This window comes from Balaenoptera musculus, chromosome 16 (genome assembly GCF_009873245.2).
Source record: "Balaenoptera musculus isolate JJ_BM4_2016_0621 chromosome 16, mBalMus1.pri.v3, whole genome shotgun sequence".
NCBI lineage: Eukaryota > Metazoa > Chordata > Mammalia > Artiodactyla > Balaenopteridae > Balaenoptera > Balaenoptera musculus.
The window spans coordinates 65643408-65660231 of record NC_045800.1 but is presented as its reverse complement, the minus strand read 5'-3'; the positions used below and the strand labels follow the sequence as shown (position 1 = coordinate 65660231).

At 39.0% G+C, this 16824-nt stretch overlaps 2 protein-coding genes across 13 annotated transcripts in view; one reads left to right on the top strand and one right to left on the bottom strand.

The window, feature by feature from the left end:
• Window positions 1-10316, bottom strand: part of PBLD (phenazine biosynthesis like protein domain containing) — a 45303-nt gene extending 34987 nt beyond the window's left edge. For 2 of the 6 annotated variants that reach the window (XR_005016765.1, XM_036828032.1), the window contains exon 1: window positions 4731-4816. The gene's annotated coding sequence lies outside the window, so the exon portion shown is untranslated. The other 4 variants (XM_036828034.1, XM_036828036.1, XM_036828035.1 and 1 more) reach the window with 4 other exon arrangements.
• Window positions 4732-16567, top strand: HNRNPH3 (heterogeneous nuclear ribonucleoprotein H3). Of its 7 annotated transcripts, none has more exons than XM_036828029.1 (10): window positions 4743-4846; window positions 10323-10457; window positions 10986-11124; window positions 11639-11823; window positions 12280-12366; window positions 12656-12771; window positions 13806-13941; window positions 14678-14773; window positions 14854-14946; window positions 15331-16567. In XM_036828029.1, exons 2-10 carry the CDS (start codon window positions 10346-10348, stop codon window positions 15405-15407), a joined length of 1041 nt encoding a protein of 346 aa, XP_036683924.1. In that variant the 5' UTR covers window positions 4743-4846; window positions 10323-10345; the 3' UTR covers window positions 15408-16567. The 7 variants fall into 7 exon arrangements, with proteins under 7 accessions (XP_036683923.1, XP_036683924.1, XP_036683925.1 ...); XM_036828030.1 differs by lacking the exon at window positions 4743-4846 and adding an exon at window positions 4946-5028; XM_036828027.1 differs by lacking the exon at window positions 4743-4846 and adding an exon at window positions 5072-5258.
• Window positions 16568-16824: the final 257 nt, after the last annotated feature.

Below are 16824 nucleotides of genomic sequence, written 5' to 3'. Positions count from 1 at the left end.
TTGCAGCGCGTGGGCTTCTCATTGCGGTGGCTTGTTACAGAGCACGGGCTCTAGGCGCACAGGCTTCAGTAGTTGTGGCACACAGGCTCAGTAGTTGTGGCTCACGAGCTCTAGAGCACAGGCTCAGTAGTTGTGGCTCAAGGATTTTGTTGCTCCACGGCATGTGGGATCTTCCCAGACCAGGGCTCAAACCCGTGTCCCCTGCATTGGCAGGCGGATTCTTAACCACTGCGCCACCAGGGAAGCCCCCAGTTGACACTTCTGATTGCAGCTTTATAAGAGACCCTGAGCCAGAGGCACCCATCTAAGCTGCCCTCAGGTTTCAGACCCACAGAAACAATGAAATAATAAAAGTCTGTTGTTTTAAGCTGCTAAGTTTTAGGGTAATTTGTTAACAGCAATACTAAGTAATACAGTATGATTTCTTTTTTTCCCAGTTTTACTGACATATAATTGGCATACATTACTGTGTAAGTTTAAGGTATATAGCATAATAGTTTGACTTACATATATTCTGAGATGATTACTGCAGTAAGTTTAGTTAGCATCCATCACCTCCTATAAATACAATAAAAAGAGAAAGCAAAAAAAGAAAAATGTTTCCTTGTAATGAGAACTCTTAGGATTTACTCTCTTAACAACTTTCATACATCATATAGTAGTGTTAATTATAGCCATCATGCTGTATACTATAGTCATCATGCTGTATATTACAACCCTAGTACTTACCTTGTAAAGTATAATTTTTTTACATATAATATTCAGAAGCAGCCACTGCAAAACATAGGGACAAGATGCAGTCAGTCTGTTTGAATTATATTTCTCATTATTCCTCATTGTAAGTTAATAAGTTCTCATTCCAGTTTTAACAACAGATGCTAGACCAAATTTACCTAGCCTGAGCCTATCTCCCTAAACTATCAGAATGTAAAAGCAAAATATACATTGATGAATGCCAGCTATATATCCTAGCACATATTAATTTCCTACTAGACACATCCACTTGGATTGTGTATGGCACCTCAAAATCCGTATACTCAATAGTCCTGTATTCTCTGTCAGTTACTATCCCCACCAACAAACCCTAAACCAAAAGTAACTCATCCTTGACTTTTTACTCATCCATCCACAGCTTCTCTAATCAATCACTAAATCCTGCTGATAATGGCTCCTAAATATCTCAAAGACATCCTCTTATATCTATCCCAGTACCACTGTTCTAGTTTAAGAGCTCATCATCTCTGCTGGGCCTTCTTTGCTAGACTGTGGTGAAAATTAGTTACTTAAAGTGCCTCCACCCCCAATATAACCATAGTTATTTGTACACTAAGAGGCACAGGTACATATATGAAGAAACATATTTTTATCTACCACTCAGAAGCTTAAAATCATGTGTGGGGGGAGAGGGGAATGGTCTGTTACTCTTAACGGTACAGTGTTTTCTAAGTTATCAATGTGCTTATAAAATATTAAAAGCAGTACAATAGTTTGATTTAAATTCCTTAAGTAGCTATCTTTTGTAGCTGCTTTCCCTGTTCTTCACAGCAATCCACTGGGACAGAAATAATGTTCAACACTTTTAATTATTTTCAAAAATTAGAGAAAGTGTGCTAGGTGCTTTTTTCCTTCTAAGTTGCAGTTTTTTTACTTAGTGTATAATTATTCCAATTGGATGAGACCTTTTGGCTTCCCTAATCCCAGAATGAACACTAGGGTGACTTGAAGATACAAAAAAGTATCAAGAATGTAAACTGTAATTAAGTCTTGTCTTGAGGAATAATTTTGAATTATGATGGAGAAGACTACTGCTTTCTAAAGAGAGTAGATATATATGATATAAATCAAAGAACAAGCATTTCACAAAACCTTAGTAAGACAGATTTAGTGTTCAAAAGGCATTAACTACTTTAATTAGACACACTCCTAGAAACTTATTTGTGGGTTTGTTACGTTTTTAGCTTATTTGATTTTCCTGTAGACAAAAATATTGTAATCCAGTTTTTATGTTATTTCAGAATGCCAGTGGGGGTATGTGAACAACTATCTTAGCCAATTTGTAGTTAATATGCCTTCTCTCCCCCAAAAGAGTACAGTCTCTTTCAATTTCTCTTTCTTTTATTTTCAGGCTCTGCATGGAATTTTCCTGTTCCCTTCATCCTGGTGGTATAATCAGGATCACGTGTTAGCTGTCTTGTTTTCCTCTGGGCCGTGTGAGTACTTCTATTTCCTTCTCCTTTTTCATCTCTTCTCTCATTTTGGCCTCTAACAAGACCCTCTGCAGGGTCCCTCTGATCTCTGTACTAATAGGAAAGCACTGAAATGACGAAAAGGAAGACAAAGAGGAAAAAAAAAAAAAGCAGCAGCTGGGAGTCCTTAGTTCTAACCATCTCTATGGAAACATTTCCACAGAGACCAATCTGGAAACAATTCTGTACGGACCACTGGAGCAATGGTGAGCCAATCTCACCAAGCCTTACAGGACTCAACTTGCAAATGAGAATAGTTGATAGACATTTTTTTTTTTGAGAAAAGTAATAAAATAGGAAGCCAAATAAAAATTAAGTTTACCCCTATATAACGTACTTTTTTTTAAACTCAAAACTTCCTACTTGCTGTAATAATAAAAAAGCCAAAGGAATGCATGTGCTAATTTCAAGTCCTTCCCAAGCATTCACATTGGCAAACAGCAGAATGCCCAATACAAAGAAATGTGGCCAAAAAAACGAAAAAACAAAGAAAGCACTGCAGTTTGGTGGTGAAAAGTCTTAAGAATGATTTTAGGATTATGGCCCGTAACAATAAAAGTATGTGGAGAGAATGCCAAACTCATTCAGGCAGTAAACAGATTGTTTGAATTCACGCAAGGGGTAAAAGGGATTACAGAATTCCATCTACCAAATCAGGTTGAAAGACAGAAAGGATAAAGTAGTGATGTAATTTGAATCCAGGGAAGAACTCCACCTGAAGCGGGAGCTTGGAGTCTTACTAATACAGCAATTATTAGAGGGGAAAAAAAAAAAAAAAAAAAGAAAGCTCCCCCGACCCCCTCACAGTGTCAGACACCAAGATATCAAGTTTCAGTCCTGTTCAAAAGTCTCCAGCCAATAAACCGTTAACTGCAGGTCTCCAGAGATGCTAACTGCAGTGTTAGTTAGAAATAACTCCAAATTGGGGACTTCCCTGCCAGTCAAGTGGTTAAGACTTCGCCTTCCAATACAGGGGGTGCGGGTTCGATCCCTGGTCAGGCAGCTAAGATCCCACGTGACTTGGGGCCAAAAATCCAAAACATAAAACAGAAACAATATTGTAACAAATTCAATACTTTAAAAATGGTCCACATCAAAAAAAAATCTTAAAAAATAGAAGTAACTTCAATTTGCCTAAAATGATGTTTGTTCCCTTAAAGGTTATTTACATCTCCAGGTAGGTACATAGTGCTTTAAGACCCTAAGCCCCTGGAGTAAAAACCACTTGGGTTTAAATCCTAGCTTCTGCCACTAGGTGTGTGACCTTGGGCAACTTTTTACATTTCTCTAGAACTCAGGCATACCATCTGTAAAATGGGGATAATAATTATTTTTCAGGGTTATAAAGAGTCAGTGAATTGAGCACAGCACCTAGCTCAAGCAAGCTCTCAATAATTGTGAGCTATCGTTATTACATTATCCAGTTTCGTTTTTCTATCTCGTGTAAATGATGACATTGTCCCTTCCCCCTTTCTCTAAGGGTTATTTTGAGGGAGTGGTCTCAAGAAAGACAGTAGGGCATTATGACCCAGACAATTCTTACTGTCACACACTTGTCTTACGCAGGTTTGAGGATGAATTAAAGCCACGAAATGGAAGTTTCCATTATATGACGGTAACTGACCTCCTGTCTCCACCCTACACACTGCAAACCTCATGAAGGAAAAGTTATTCAAGCTTCTCCACTGCTAATACCCCTTGCGCCCCCTCATCCCACTCTCGACGGGCTTCCTAGTGCCTGTAGTACCAAGTACAAAGTCTTTGGATACTGAAGGTGTACAACTTAGGTTCGTCCACATTTGCAACCTTCGGGAACATCCGTGTACTCGAACTCATTTCCTTCTCTCCCTCGCATTTGACATACGTTCCTTCGTTTGCACTTTAACTTGCATTGATCTCGGTACCAGGACTGCCCTCCACTCTTCTTACAGAAATTAGGCTTGCTTGTTTTTGGGGTTTTGTTTTTGTTTTTCCCTAAAAGCTGTCACTAGGAACCTCGGTGGTATGCGAGCCAGCACAACCAAAAATTATTTATTAGGCGTCACTGGTTCGCTCAATTTTCAAGAATGCAAAGCACTATTCAGAAAACAACCAGAAATCGGGTGCCGCAAGCGGCTGATGGGTCACTGAGATTACAAAATGGGAGACATTAAAAGCAAGAGAGAATGAGAAAGCGAGAAGAGGAAGCGAGGAGTGATCTGTAGGAAAACTTCAATCATGAACATCCCCCACCCCTCGCCCCCAACGAGGCCCACGTTGGGGCGGCTGGGCCGGCAGTGCCAAAGCCGGGGGAAGGAGCCCCAGCCCGAGAACCCAAATCAGGGCCTGGTGGACACTCTTGTATCTTCCCAGCTGAGAAGCCCTACTATTTTTACCGCATAATGCAAACATGGTGGACAAAAAAAGCCCTCCCCGCGTTTGGCGGCCGAACCACGTGGCTCCGTTTCCACGCAGGTGACGCTGAGGTAAGGGCGGGGCCTTTACCGAACTTGCTCTTGGTGCGGCAGAGCAGCAGAGAACTTTTCCACACCCGGACGCCACGGTTCCTGCAACACAGGACCACTATTGCCTCTTCACATCCTACCCGAGAGAGCAGAAAGGTGACCTCTGAGGATCTGATAGTTTTATGGGAAGCAAAAAGGTGGAGTTCGCAGCTTCTTTCTTTAACTGGACTAGCTCCGAGCTCCTCTCCACCTCTCCCCCCAACAACCGGGCTTTTCACCAACGCGCAAGCGCACTTCCTGCCGTCCGCGCCGAGGCTGGGCCGACTCTCTTGTCTCGCGTGAGTGGGGCCGGCCGGTCTTCCTTGCTCTCGCTCCACCCCCTCCTCCTCGCTCGCTCTCTCCCATCCCCCCAAGCCAGTCGCTCTGCTGCGCAGCTCCCTTAGCGGTTGCCGCCGCCGGAGACGGTTGGAAGAACCGTTGTGGGAGCGCTGCACGAGGCGAGCGACTTCTCCCTGCTCACGACCGGACCTCGCGAGCACCGGAGTCGGCGCTACTGTCGCCCGACAGGGTATCTGAAGTAAAAGGGGGTAGGTTGGGCTGGTGGTTTCGAGAGCGGAGTCGGGAGAAGGACGAAAGAGCGACTGGGAGGGGGTGGGGCTGCGGGGGGGAAGTGTGGAGGTCGCCGCTCGGGGGCGGCCAGGCTGCGCCTCCCAGCCGATCTCCCACTTCAAGGAGGGCGGCCTGCCGGGGGGAGGATTTACTCAGGTGGAATTCAGTGAACGAAACCGAGCCCCGAAGTGGGGGTCATCCAGCACTTCCTCTCCTTTCCCTGCTGGTTTGGCCTCCGCCATTTTGGGTACGGCGGCGCGGCCACCTCAGCTTCCCGCCCTTCTCCTCTTTTTCTGTTTTTTGCCCCTCAGCTTCCGAAAACTGATTTAGAAGTCCGGGGGATGGTTAAAGGTCCGTGGAAGGGATGAGGGTGGGGAAGGAAGCGAGCAGGGAAAGGCCGGGCACTTGGGTGGCGGGAGGATCTGGGCCGTCGGGCGCGCTCCCGATGGAAATGGCGCCAGATGAGCCTGGCCTCCCACCGCGGCCTCCCTTCCTCCGCAGTCTCGGCTGGGCTACCTGGGCCGGCGGGACTGCGAGTGACTTCTGACGCAGATTCCCAAGATGAGAGAGGCTGGAGCTGGGGGAGGAAAGCCAATGGCGACGAAGGCGCTCAACTCCCAAATCCAGGACAAAGGAGCCAGACGGCCTCCTTTGTAATTCCGCCGCCCGGTGGCGAAGGTTTTTAAGCCAGGCTTGGCTGCCGGGCGGGGAGGGGGGGAAGGGGCGTACTCTCCCTAGCTCTTTGGTCTCTAGGGCAGCTAGATAAACGGAAAGTCTCCGGGGCGGAATAAAGGACGCTTAGCCGGCCCTTATAGTCCAGATTTGGAACTTCGAAAAGAGTACGTACTCATTTTCCAAAGGGTTTTTTTTTCCACGCTTCTCTTAAACGTCGAAAGACTTTGTGGGTAATTGTTTTGTAAGCAGAAAAGCGGGTGACTTACCAGATAGGAATGTGAAATGGACTTATTTCAAATAGGTCGTCTGGATCCAGTGAACTGTGGAACTAGGCTTTTGGAACCTGTGGGCGGGGGTGGGATGGTTTAGCAATGGTTTTGTGTAGTTTGGCAAATATTGATTGGGTTAGAACTTAAGTAGGAGTTTTATTTTGGGGAAACGGTTGTTAAAACACAACCAGTGATGGCAAAACTGTGTGTATAGGTATTGAATTATTAAATCTCCAAGGGTTGGATTTTGTGCAGAGATTGTTTGGGCATTAAGGCTGTAGAAGTAAGATTCTTCAAAATACAGTTAGGGTTTATTTTCTTTTGGTAGCTAAGCATGTTTTCTATTTGGTGTAGGACTGTAGTAACGTTTTGACCAAGAAAATAAGCCTGCTCAACAGAAAGACAAACTGCAAGTTCAGTCATGTGATGCTGTGATGATTTTCGGTCCTTGGAACAGTCGGAGAACTGGTTCTGTAATTTTCGCTGAAGACCGTACAAAAGGGACAGGCAGCCTATTTTTCCAGCTTTAAAAACAAAAAACTCTTCCTGTTGGTGAAGATGTTTTATGATTCTTGTGGACTTTGAAAAGACAGCCCAGAGTTTCCTATACTAGTTTCCTAGTATGTGATGTAACAGTTTCCCTGATTGGATTACTCTATAAATCTTTTTTTTCTGCCCTCTTTTTCATCTGCATCATAATCTGGAAATGCATCTAATTGCCTTTATATTTTTAATAACTGTGTTCTTCTGGTGTTCTTGGCTGAGATGCAGTGGCTGGTAACATTGTTCTAGAGAAGAACTTGATCATTTTAGAGACCTCACCACCTTTAGGTACTAGAGGTGTCTCTAATTTTGTTTTTATTTAAAATTAATGATGGGACTTCCCTAGCGGTCCAGTGGTTAGGACGCCGCGCTCCCAATGCAGGGGGCACGGGTTCCATCTCTGGTCGGGAAACTAAGATCCCACATGCCTCACGGTGCGGCCAAAAAAATAAAAAATTCAATTAAGGAGCAAGCACAGTGAAAGGGAAATGATGTAAAATTACCTGTTAAGAATTTCATCACCACTTATTGACCAAATTTTGAAGTTCCTTCTCATTTTTTAGCAGCAGTGGACTACCATTTAGAAAGTTATTAATGCATCAAACCCTTACTGTATGTATTATACTTCGGAAAATAGTATATGTCTCTGCGTTATAAAGGAATTTTATCTCTTTTGGCCTCTGTTGTTAGATGCTTTTTCTTAACAGCTTTGGGATACAGTTCCCATATCATAGACTTCACCCATTTAAAATCACAACAACATGTGATCTTTTGTGACTGGCTTTTTTCACTTAGCATAATGTTTAGGAAATTATATTTAAAATCTCATATAGAACTGACTAAAGTTATTTTAGTATTTCAACTGCTGGTATTTTAATTGGTGCTAACATTAGGAATTCTTTAAAAAGCATTCTGATTAGCCATGACACTGTTGCAAAGAAAGGTTGAGGTGGATTATCCTGAATAATTAGGGAATGCCATTTAGGTAGTTGCCGAGACAGCTTTATTAAGGTATTAGAGCAGATTGTCTTTTTTTATGTGTTTAGAGTTCGTCTTGGTTTTGTTTTATAAATAGAATTCTAGGTTCAAATTTTGAGTTTTGAAGAGATAATAGAGTATGGCTTTCTTTATTGTGTACTCTTCATACACACGGGGTGGAGAGTCACCCTATAAAATAGTTTGTTTTCCGAATCTGCTTACTTTATCCTGATTTAAAATTGTGTTAACAGCTTGGTATTTTTTTTCTAGGCTATGTTTGTTGTTTTTATATAGGTCTCATTGATATAGGCTGATCCAAAAATCAGAACTAGTTTGCTTGCCTAGTATTTCTTGGAAAGTGCTAATACGATTTATAGTAAAGATAAGTCAGTTTCTGTCTTTTTTTTTGGTATTTGTTCCTGAAACAGTACCTTTACATTGAAAAAAAGTAATGTTCTAAATGAAATAAAGCCACCACATCTACGGTCTTTTCACAACAGATTAGATTGGCTTTGCAAAGTTCTTAAGTTTTTCATGAGGAAGTTAACATTTGAGGTTAGAGCCTCCCTATTTTTTCCTATTCTGTTCTTAAATTCCCCTTTGTAGAAAACAGTTTTTAGGTTGCTGCCTGTTTTTGTTAAGAAAATGATAAAGATCTCCAAAATGTCTCAACTTTTTTCTCAAAGCCTACTTTCAGGGTGACTCTAGAACTATTTTTTTAATTGTCTAGCTAATCACATATCCTAGTAAACATTTCCAAAGACCCCTTTTTTCCCTCTCTCTCTCTGCTTTAGACAGTTCCTAAGGACACTTGAAAACTTAAGCCTTTGTTGACTTTGAAAAAGACTTGTAACAGTCCTTATTTCCTTTCAAGATTGAGGATGGTTTCCTCTCCTTTAAGGTTGTTATTTTGTTTGTGGGTTATTTCATTAGTTTTATAGGGCCCCTTAAAATCCAATAACAATGGCCACCATTGAATGATTGCCATGTTGCAGACCAAGCACGGATTCCTTAACAGTCCAGTGAGGTATAAGTAACCACTGCTGCACTTTACAGTTAAAAATGCAGAGGTTAAGTAGTTTGCTTAAATTAAGTAGCAAGTGAGTGGCAGACTAGGGATTCAAACCCAGGGTTTCCTTTCTCTTAAAAGTTCTTCCCAGTTATTTGTGTGCATAAGAATTAGTTGTAACGTCAGATAAAAATTTGTATTCCTATTTTGAACATCTGTGTCTAGAGTGGCACTTAGGATGGCGTTTAAAAAAAACAGCGAACCAAGTACCAAATGTGATTCGTATGCCAGAGGTATTTGCTTAATAACCACATTTGGATAATTTCTACGTTAGCTTATTTTAAATGCGTGGATTCTAGGGAAAAAATTTTACTCTTTTGAGATGCTACCCTTAACAGTTGCACTGATAATTAGATTGTGTGAAATTAAATATTAGTGAATACTGTTTATATGAAATATCCTCAAGCTTAAAGGAATCAAGTGAACAAATTGTTTTGTTTACAGGGGAGGAGGTGGTGAGGGAAAGGTTTGAAATATTCAGGTGAGTAGGATTCCTACAGCTGCATAGTGAAATTTATAAGATCTGGTAAGTTTCTGCAGCTGAAGGACTTCTGCATTAACCTCTTTAAAATGTTCGGGAATTTTAAAAGAAAGGGTGATTGTCTCTTGGGAAGGGAATTTGGTGGATGGGTTCTTTTGCGGGGGGGGGGGGAAGGAGGGTGTCTCGTACCGGTTTTAATACTTTTTGAATGTGATTGCATTACTTTTTTTAAAGTTCTGTTTAAAGTAGTGAGTAAACTGTTTTTTAATATTACTATCTTCAATAATTTCCAAACAGGTGGCTTCAAAAAACTGTTTGAAAGCTATTCACTTTTGAGTGCCCTTTTATCTCAATTTTTAAACTCAGCCTAATTAACTCAGTAATTGTAAAACTTGCTTTTGGGGAGTGTTTAAATCAGGTTTAAACACAGATAGGAATTTTTCCCCCTTCAAAAACAATTTGGTGTGTCCAGAATTATAGTGCATCTATTAAGTTGAGACTTCTAATACCATTTTTCCAGCATCAAAGGAGAATACTCATTGTAGTTGTGACTTAGGCTCTTACTGTGAATGAATGATGGTACTATGTACAACTTTTGGGTGATTAAGTTTTAAAGAATTTGCATAACTATTCAAGTGAATAATAAAACCTGGAAAGTTTGAGATGTGAGGAAGAGGCTAGAGTTGACACTAAGATGACAGGGTGAAGAAATAGAGTTTGAAGACTGATGGTGGAATTATGTAAGTTTTCTTAAAATTGGTTAATATATAATATTTGATCCTTAGAAATTCAGTACTTTGGGAGGGGGGGTCAGGTTTCACTGCCTTTTCCGTCTTTTGCCTACCCCCAATAGAAAGGTGTTGTACCGTTGTGTTGTGACGCTGTCACTGAAGTCACTGAACCATAGTTAACATTTCCTGTTGTGCACCACTGAGAGGTGTTTCTTCAGTACCTCTGGCAAGAGTGTATTTTGATTGACTGCTTTATGTGCTTGTTTATTTTTTATAGCATTTAAATCAAACGGTATTGAGATGGATTGGGTTATGAAACATAATGGTCCAAATGACGCTAGTGATGGGACAGTACGACTTCGTGGACTGCCATTTGGTTGCAGCAAAGAGGAAATAGTTCAGTTCTTTCAAGGTACCTCTAGTATTAGTCAAAGTTTAGTAGTATTTTAATTTTATATTTCTGTTACTCAGTTTTTAATTTGTAAAACCCATTTGTTTGGGGGACTTTTTGATTTGAGTATATCTGGGTTAATGTATTCAGTTATGAAATGTGCTCCAGTTAATATTCAATACAGAATGTGTAAAAATATATAAAACCTAACTAATACGCAATAAACTTAATTGAGAGTAATTATATGTGATGAAATGAATCATGAATTAGCATATGGAGCATAGTTAAGTTTGATTTTTTTTTTCCATGTAATATTAGGTGGGCTTTTAGAGTGTGTGTGTAATTTTAAAAGACATTGGTCGCAGAAAAATTTTTATGTAATCCAATAATATTTGAAAAAAATCTTCCTTTTATATTATGGGGTGATGGGAAAACTAAGCTTTTTTGTTTTGTTTTGTTTAGACTTGTTTTAAATATTTGATTCAGATGGGAATGTTTCAGCCTTTAACACTGTTCCCCTTGATGGGGTTATTTGTCCTTGGGTTAAAGGGTTGGAAATCGTGCCAAATGGGATAACATTGACGATGGACTACCAGGGGAGAAGCACAGGGGAGGCCTTCGTGCAGTTTGCTTCAAAGGAGATAGCAGAAAATGCTCTGGGGAAACACAAGGAAAGAATAGGGCACAGGTGGGGATGGAGAGTTTGGGATGGTGTTAAATTTTTATTTTTGGGGGTTGTGGGTCACTATTGCTTAAATGGGGGGGTAACAGTAACATTTTTCTGGGGTAGTTTAAAAGAATTGATAATTATCTAAATTTTAACTTGGAAACTACAGATTTGGGTGGGGAATTAATGCTATAATAGTTTGCTTAAATTAAAATTAGATTGTTTCCATTTTTTTGTAGGATGTTGTTGATAAATGCTTTTGTATAATCACCTGTTTTCTCTAAACACCTATTACATACTAAAGGAAACAAGCTTAAAATTATATTTTGTGAATTGTTTTCAAATGATTTGTATGTAAAACTTAAATATTAATTATTTAAGTTTGTAGGTGTAAAAAATGTTAACTTTTGGTGTATTTAGGCAATTTAAATTGGGTTATATCTAGATGTAGAAAAACTTACTGCATTTTGCCCAATATTTTATTTACTCTAGTACGTTTATGCTGAAACCTGTACCTTAAACCATTTTCAAATAGGTATATTGAGATCTTCAGAAGTAGCAGGAGTGAAATCAAAGGATTTTATGATCCACCAAGAAGATTGCTGGGCCAGCGACCGGGACCATATGATAGACCAATAGGAGGAAGAGGGGGTTATTATGGAGCTGGGCGTGGAAGTATGTATGACAGAATGCGACGAGGAGGTGATGGATATGATGGTGGTATGTGTATCTAATGAACAAAGGTTCTGTTGTCATTTTCTTAATGTTCCTGACACTTTGTCAAGAAATACAGAAATGGCAGTAATTCAGTACCTACTAGGTTTTAAAACCTGTTCATGAAAAGATGGATTCCCATGGCCAGCTATGGGACTTGATTGATGCACATATTGGCACCTGGTTTACTTACACAAAAATTTTTAAAAGATTGTTACGTTTTGAAATTTTCTGTTTGGCATCAGGGTGAAAATTAATTTTGATGTCTAAATGTATCCTTTTCATATTTTTAATTTCCACCAAGTGTTAACTGCTTTTTTCATATGCACTAAGTTGGAAGTTGCAAACTTTGGGGGAGGGCAGAGTTGCCAGACTGCTTGCCACAAAACATGCTTTTGTAAACTGGATTATAAAATTTGTCTCCTCAAAGCTTATTCATGTATTTCTCCTTAAATTACACAGGTTATGGAGGTTTTGATGACTATGGTGGCTATAATAATTATGGCTATGGAAATGATGGCTTTGATGACAGAATGAGAGATGGAAGAGGTAAAATAAATATTAAAGACATAGTCATTTTTAGGTGAATTTCAGTATTTGCTTTACATGCACTTAGTGGTAATATAGGTGACTTGTATACAAAAGTCAACTCAGGCATATTTCAGTGCATTCCTGCATAGGGCTTTATACAGATGTATACTTACAGGAAAATTCTCCATTTGATATTTAGAACAACTATAAGTATTAAGATTTCTTGGGATTGTCAAAAAAAAAAAGAGTGTAAATAGGAAAAGGTGTGTATAGGGAAGAAATAATCTTTGGAAATTTTATTCTCTAGGTATGGGAGGACATGGCTATGGTGGAGCTGGTGATGCAAGCTCAGGTTTTCATGGTGGTCATTTTGTACATATGAGGGGATTACCTTTCCGTGCAACTGAAAATGACATTGCTAATGTGAGTAATTTTAGTAATTTATTAGTGACTTTGTGCATAATCATAGTCTCTAAATTTTGAAAATTCTTTAATGTACTCATCTTTGTCTTTTTAGTTTTAATGTCAAAAAACCCTTTAATATGAAAATACATATGTCCTTATCTTCACTCGTTGATGAATATGTGTCCGTTGTGTGCCAGCCTACATAGGACTCAAGCAAGTTAAAAGCTACATTTATAAAGTCCAGTTAATAATTGCGTGAAAGACTGACGAGCAGAGAGGTGATGACTGGAAGATTATTTCCTTGTTGTGTCAAGTTTTGAAAGTGTTGTAAATATGTGACAAGTCAGTAAGTTTTAGTGGTGTGGTTTGGCTTTCTAGGCTTATGTGGTGATCAGAAATTGAACTGAAAATAATGGTAGTAGATGCTATTACTGATTTGAAACTGGTTTGTTTCACATTGGTTAGAGAATCAGCAAATTTCAGTCCGTGGGGCCAAGTCAGTCACTGAGTAGTTGTGATAGAGACCCAGTGGCCTACAAAGCTGAGGGTATTTATTTATCAACTAGCACTTAAAGAAAAATTTTGCTGTTGATCTAACTGGGAACCAGTTGGACCAAGTTCCAGGTGCCTTTTGGGGTCACTTAAATCTGGTTAACTTGTGATTAGAACTAAATGATATATTTTGGGAGCTCTGCATATACAGTGGGTAGGTTTATCAAACTCCATTGTTCTGAGTCACTTAACACCCAATTTCTCTGCATATGTCAGTCCCGGGTGACTTTTTTCAAACAATTTTGAAATACCTTTCTTGGGAGTGGGCCAGGGGAGCTTACTCTTCTCCCTCTCAGTATAGTAAGGAAAATATGGCTTTTTCATTTGTTTAAGGTAAACTGTTCTCTAGCTTAGAAATGTTTTTTAAATTTAATATATCCCCTGGCTTACTTTAAAAGAGATCTCTTCTTTGCATTTGTTTTAATATACTTAAAACCAAAGTGTGTGGTAATTGGCTTTCAGTAATCTAAACAGAAAAGTAAAATAAGTGTTTTCTTTAGTTTTTCTCACCACTAAATCCAATCCGAGTGCATATTGATATTGGAGCTGATGGCAGAGCAACAGGAGAAGCAGATGTAGAGTTTGTGACACATGAAGATGCAGTAGCTGCCATGTCTAAAGATAAGAATAACATGCGTAAGTGGTATAACTTTCTCATTTGTAATTCCTCAAATGTAAGAGGTTCTGGGATCTGTAGGTAACTCTTAGTAGTCTGGGGCCTGAAACCTTGTGGCCTCTAATAAGTTCAGACTTCAGTGGCTTTCTAGGGGGCTTTCTATTGAAGTTTACTCAGACTCTTAATACTTGACAGATTATTAGAATTCAAGTTATTAAAGAGAAGAAAATTCGTATGTTTTTTGTACTTGTCTGAGTTTCTATGCCGTTTGCAAATTCTGTTTCTTAACGTATTTGTTGATAACTTGGGTAAGTTATTCCTGCATGTCATCAAATCTGTTTTTAAGCCATTAAATTTAAACTCCACTAGTGATTCCCAAATCTGGCCACACATCAGTCACTTGATACTTAATAAGTTGTTCCAGACCCTACCCTCAGGCTACCCTCAATATTCTAATTCAATACTATGAATGGGCCTGGAATATATTTTTAAGACGTATACCAGCAGGTTCTAAAATAATGTCAGCCCTTTTATAGATAAGGAAACTGAGGCGTCAGACACTTGTTACTTGTTCTAGCTTGAACAGTTTGAACAAAACTTAGATTTTAGTCATATCTGGCCTTCACTTTGTCACTCCACTAGGAATTTGCAAGCGTACTTTTTCAAGTTAATATTAGCCAGTCAACTTTTTCACACTTCTGCTGATAAATTTGATCCATCATTCCTTTCTCCCATATTACTTTTTTTCCCCTAAAGAACATCGATACATTGAACTCTTCTTGAATTCAACTCCTGGAGGCGGCTCTGGAATGGGAGGTTCTGGAATGGGAGCCTATGGCAGAGATGGAATGGGTATGTAAAGTTTTTAAAATAAGCTGACTTAGACACTTAGCAATCAGTCTCAAACTTTTCTTTTTTTTTTTTTTTAAAAGATAATCAGGGAGGCTATGGATCTGTTGGAAGAATGGGAATGGGGAACAATTACAGTGGAGGATATGGTACTCCTGATGGCCTGGGTGGTTATGGTAAGTGTCTGGTTACTCTGATTCAGTTTGTGTTAGTCCCCTTATGTGGTGCAGAGTTAAAGTTCATTTTATTGTTCTTTTTTTTTAAATATATATTTACTTATTTGGTTGCGCTGGGCTTTATTAGTTGCAGCAGGCGGGCTCCTTAGTTGTGGTTCACCGGCTCCTTAATTGCAGCATGCATGTGGGATCTAGTTCCCTGACCAGGGATTGAACCTGGGCCCCCTCTATTGGGAGCGTGGAGTTTTACTATGCCACCAGTGAAGTCCCTTTTTGTTTTGTTTTTTTAATTGGAGTATAGTTGATTTACAATGTTGTATATATTTTTAATATCTTATGCATTTATATCTTCTAAACGGTTCTTAATGTCTTTTTTTTCCTAAGGCCGTGGTGGTGGAGGCAGTGGCGGTTACTATGGGCAAGGTGGCATGAGTGGAGGTGGATGGCGTGGGATGTACTGAAGCATAACCACCGATACAGAAGTCCTGACAACAGCATCTGGTCTACTAGACTTTCTTACAGATTTAATTTCTTTTGTATTTTAAGAACTTTATAATGACTGAAGGAATGTGTTTTCAAACTATTATTTGGTAAAGCAACAGATTGTGATGGGAAAATCTGTTTTCTGTAGGTTTTATTTGTTGCATACTTTGACTTAAAAAAATAAATTTTTATATTCAAACCACTGATGTTGATACTTTTTATATACTAGCTACTCCTGAGGATGTGCTGCTTTCATAAGATTTGGGTTGATGTATTTTACTATAGCTCTACAAGAAGTAGTTTAGTGTAATCTTAGAGGACAGTGGTTCACCTCTGCATAAACTACAAGTCTTAATAAGCAGACATCTAGAATAGAGCTTGGAAAATAATTAGTGTAACTCTAATTTCTCCTTGACAATACTGTAAATATAAAACCTTAAAGATGAGTTTAGATGGCTTCAGGAGTATAAATTCAGCTAATTAATTCTATATTATTCTTTTTCAAAAGTCATTTATCAGGCATAGCTCTGAAATGTTAATGATCTAAGAGGTATCTGGATATATGAATATTCACAATTGTGTTACCTGCAGATGGGAGTGTTGAAAGTTTAAATTCTAGCCCTAGATTTTAGAATAAATCCCCTCAGCACTTGACTGACGTACCAAAAAAATGTTTCCCAAAAGTGATAGTTTAAGTTCTCAAAATGTATTAGACTAAGTTAAGGTTCTCAGTGACATGAGAATTCAGTGCAAGTACAAAGATATTTACCATGGAGTATAATTAATTCTCACAGATGTATTTTCAGTTTCCAGCCCAATAGTTAAAGCATATGGTTTTTTAATAACTGTATAGATGACTACTTTAAAAAAAATGTAAGACACAAGTCCATGTCTTGAGAGTCTTGCGATTGGATTTTGCATCTGATATGTTTGGAGTTTTAGAGCCATTGTGTTAAAAAATTATTATATGTAGCAAGGAAAAGGTGCTTTTTTACTTTTAATCCCTTTGATCAATATGGCTTTTTTCCAAATTGGCTAATGGATCAAAATGAAACCTGTCAATGTGAATTCAGTTATTGAACTTGTTACTTGTTTTTGCTAGAAATGTTATTAATGTAATAAATATCATTGTGGAAGAGTAATGGCGTCTGTCCTAGAATGCTTTGTGTCAGTTACTGATTATAAATCAAATTGGTAGAAGGTACTATGTCTAATTGAAGATTAGACAGAGTGACTAAGAAACGATTTCTGCTTGTTAGAAAAGGCAGCTTGATAACATAAGTGGAGCCTATCAACTGGAGCAATGATTCATCTTACTGCCTCTACTCCCTTAATTACCTATTTAAGTACTAGGCTCATACCACTTTTTAAAAAAAGATGACATGTGCTTTTATT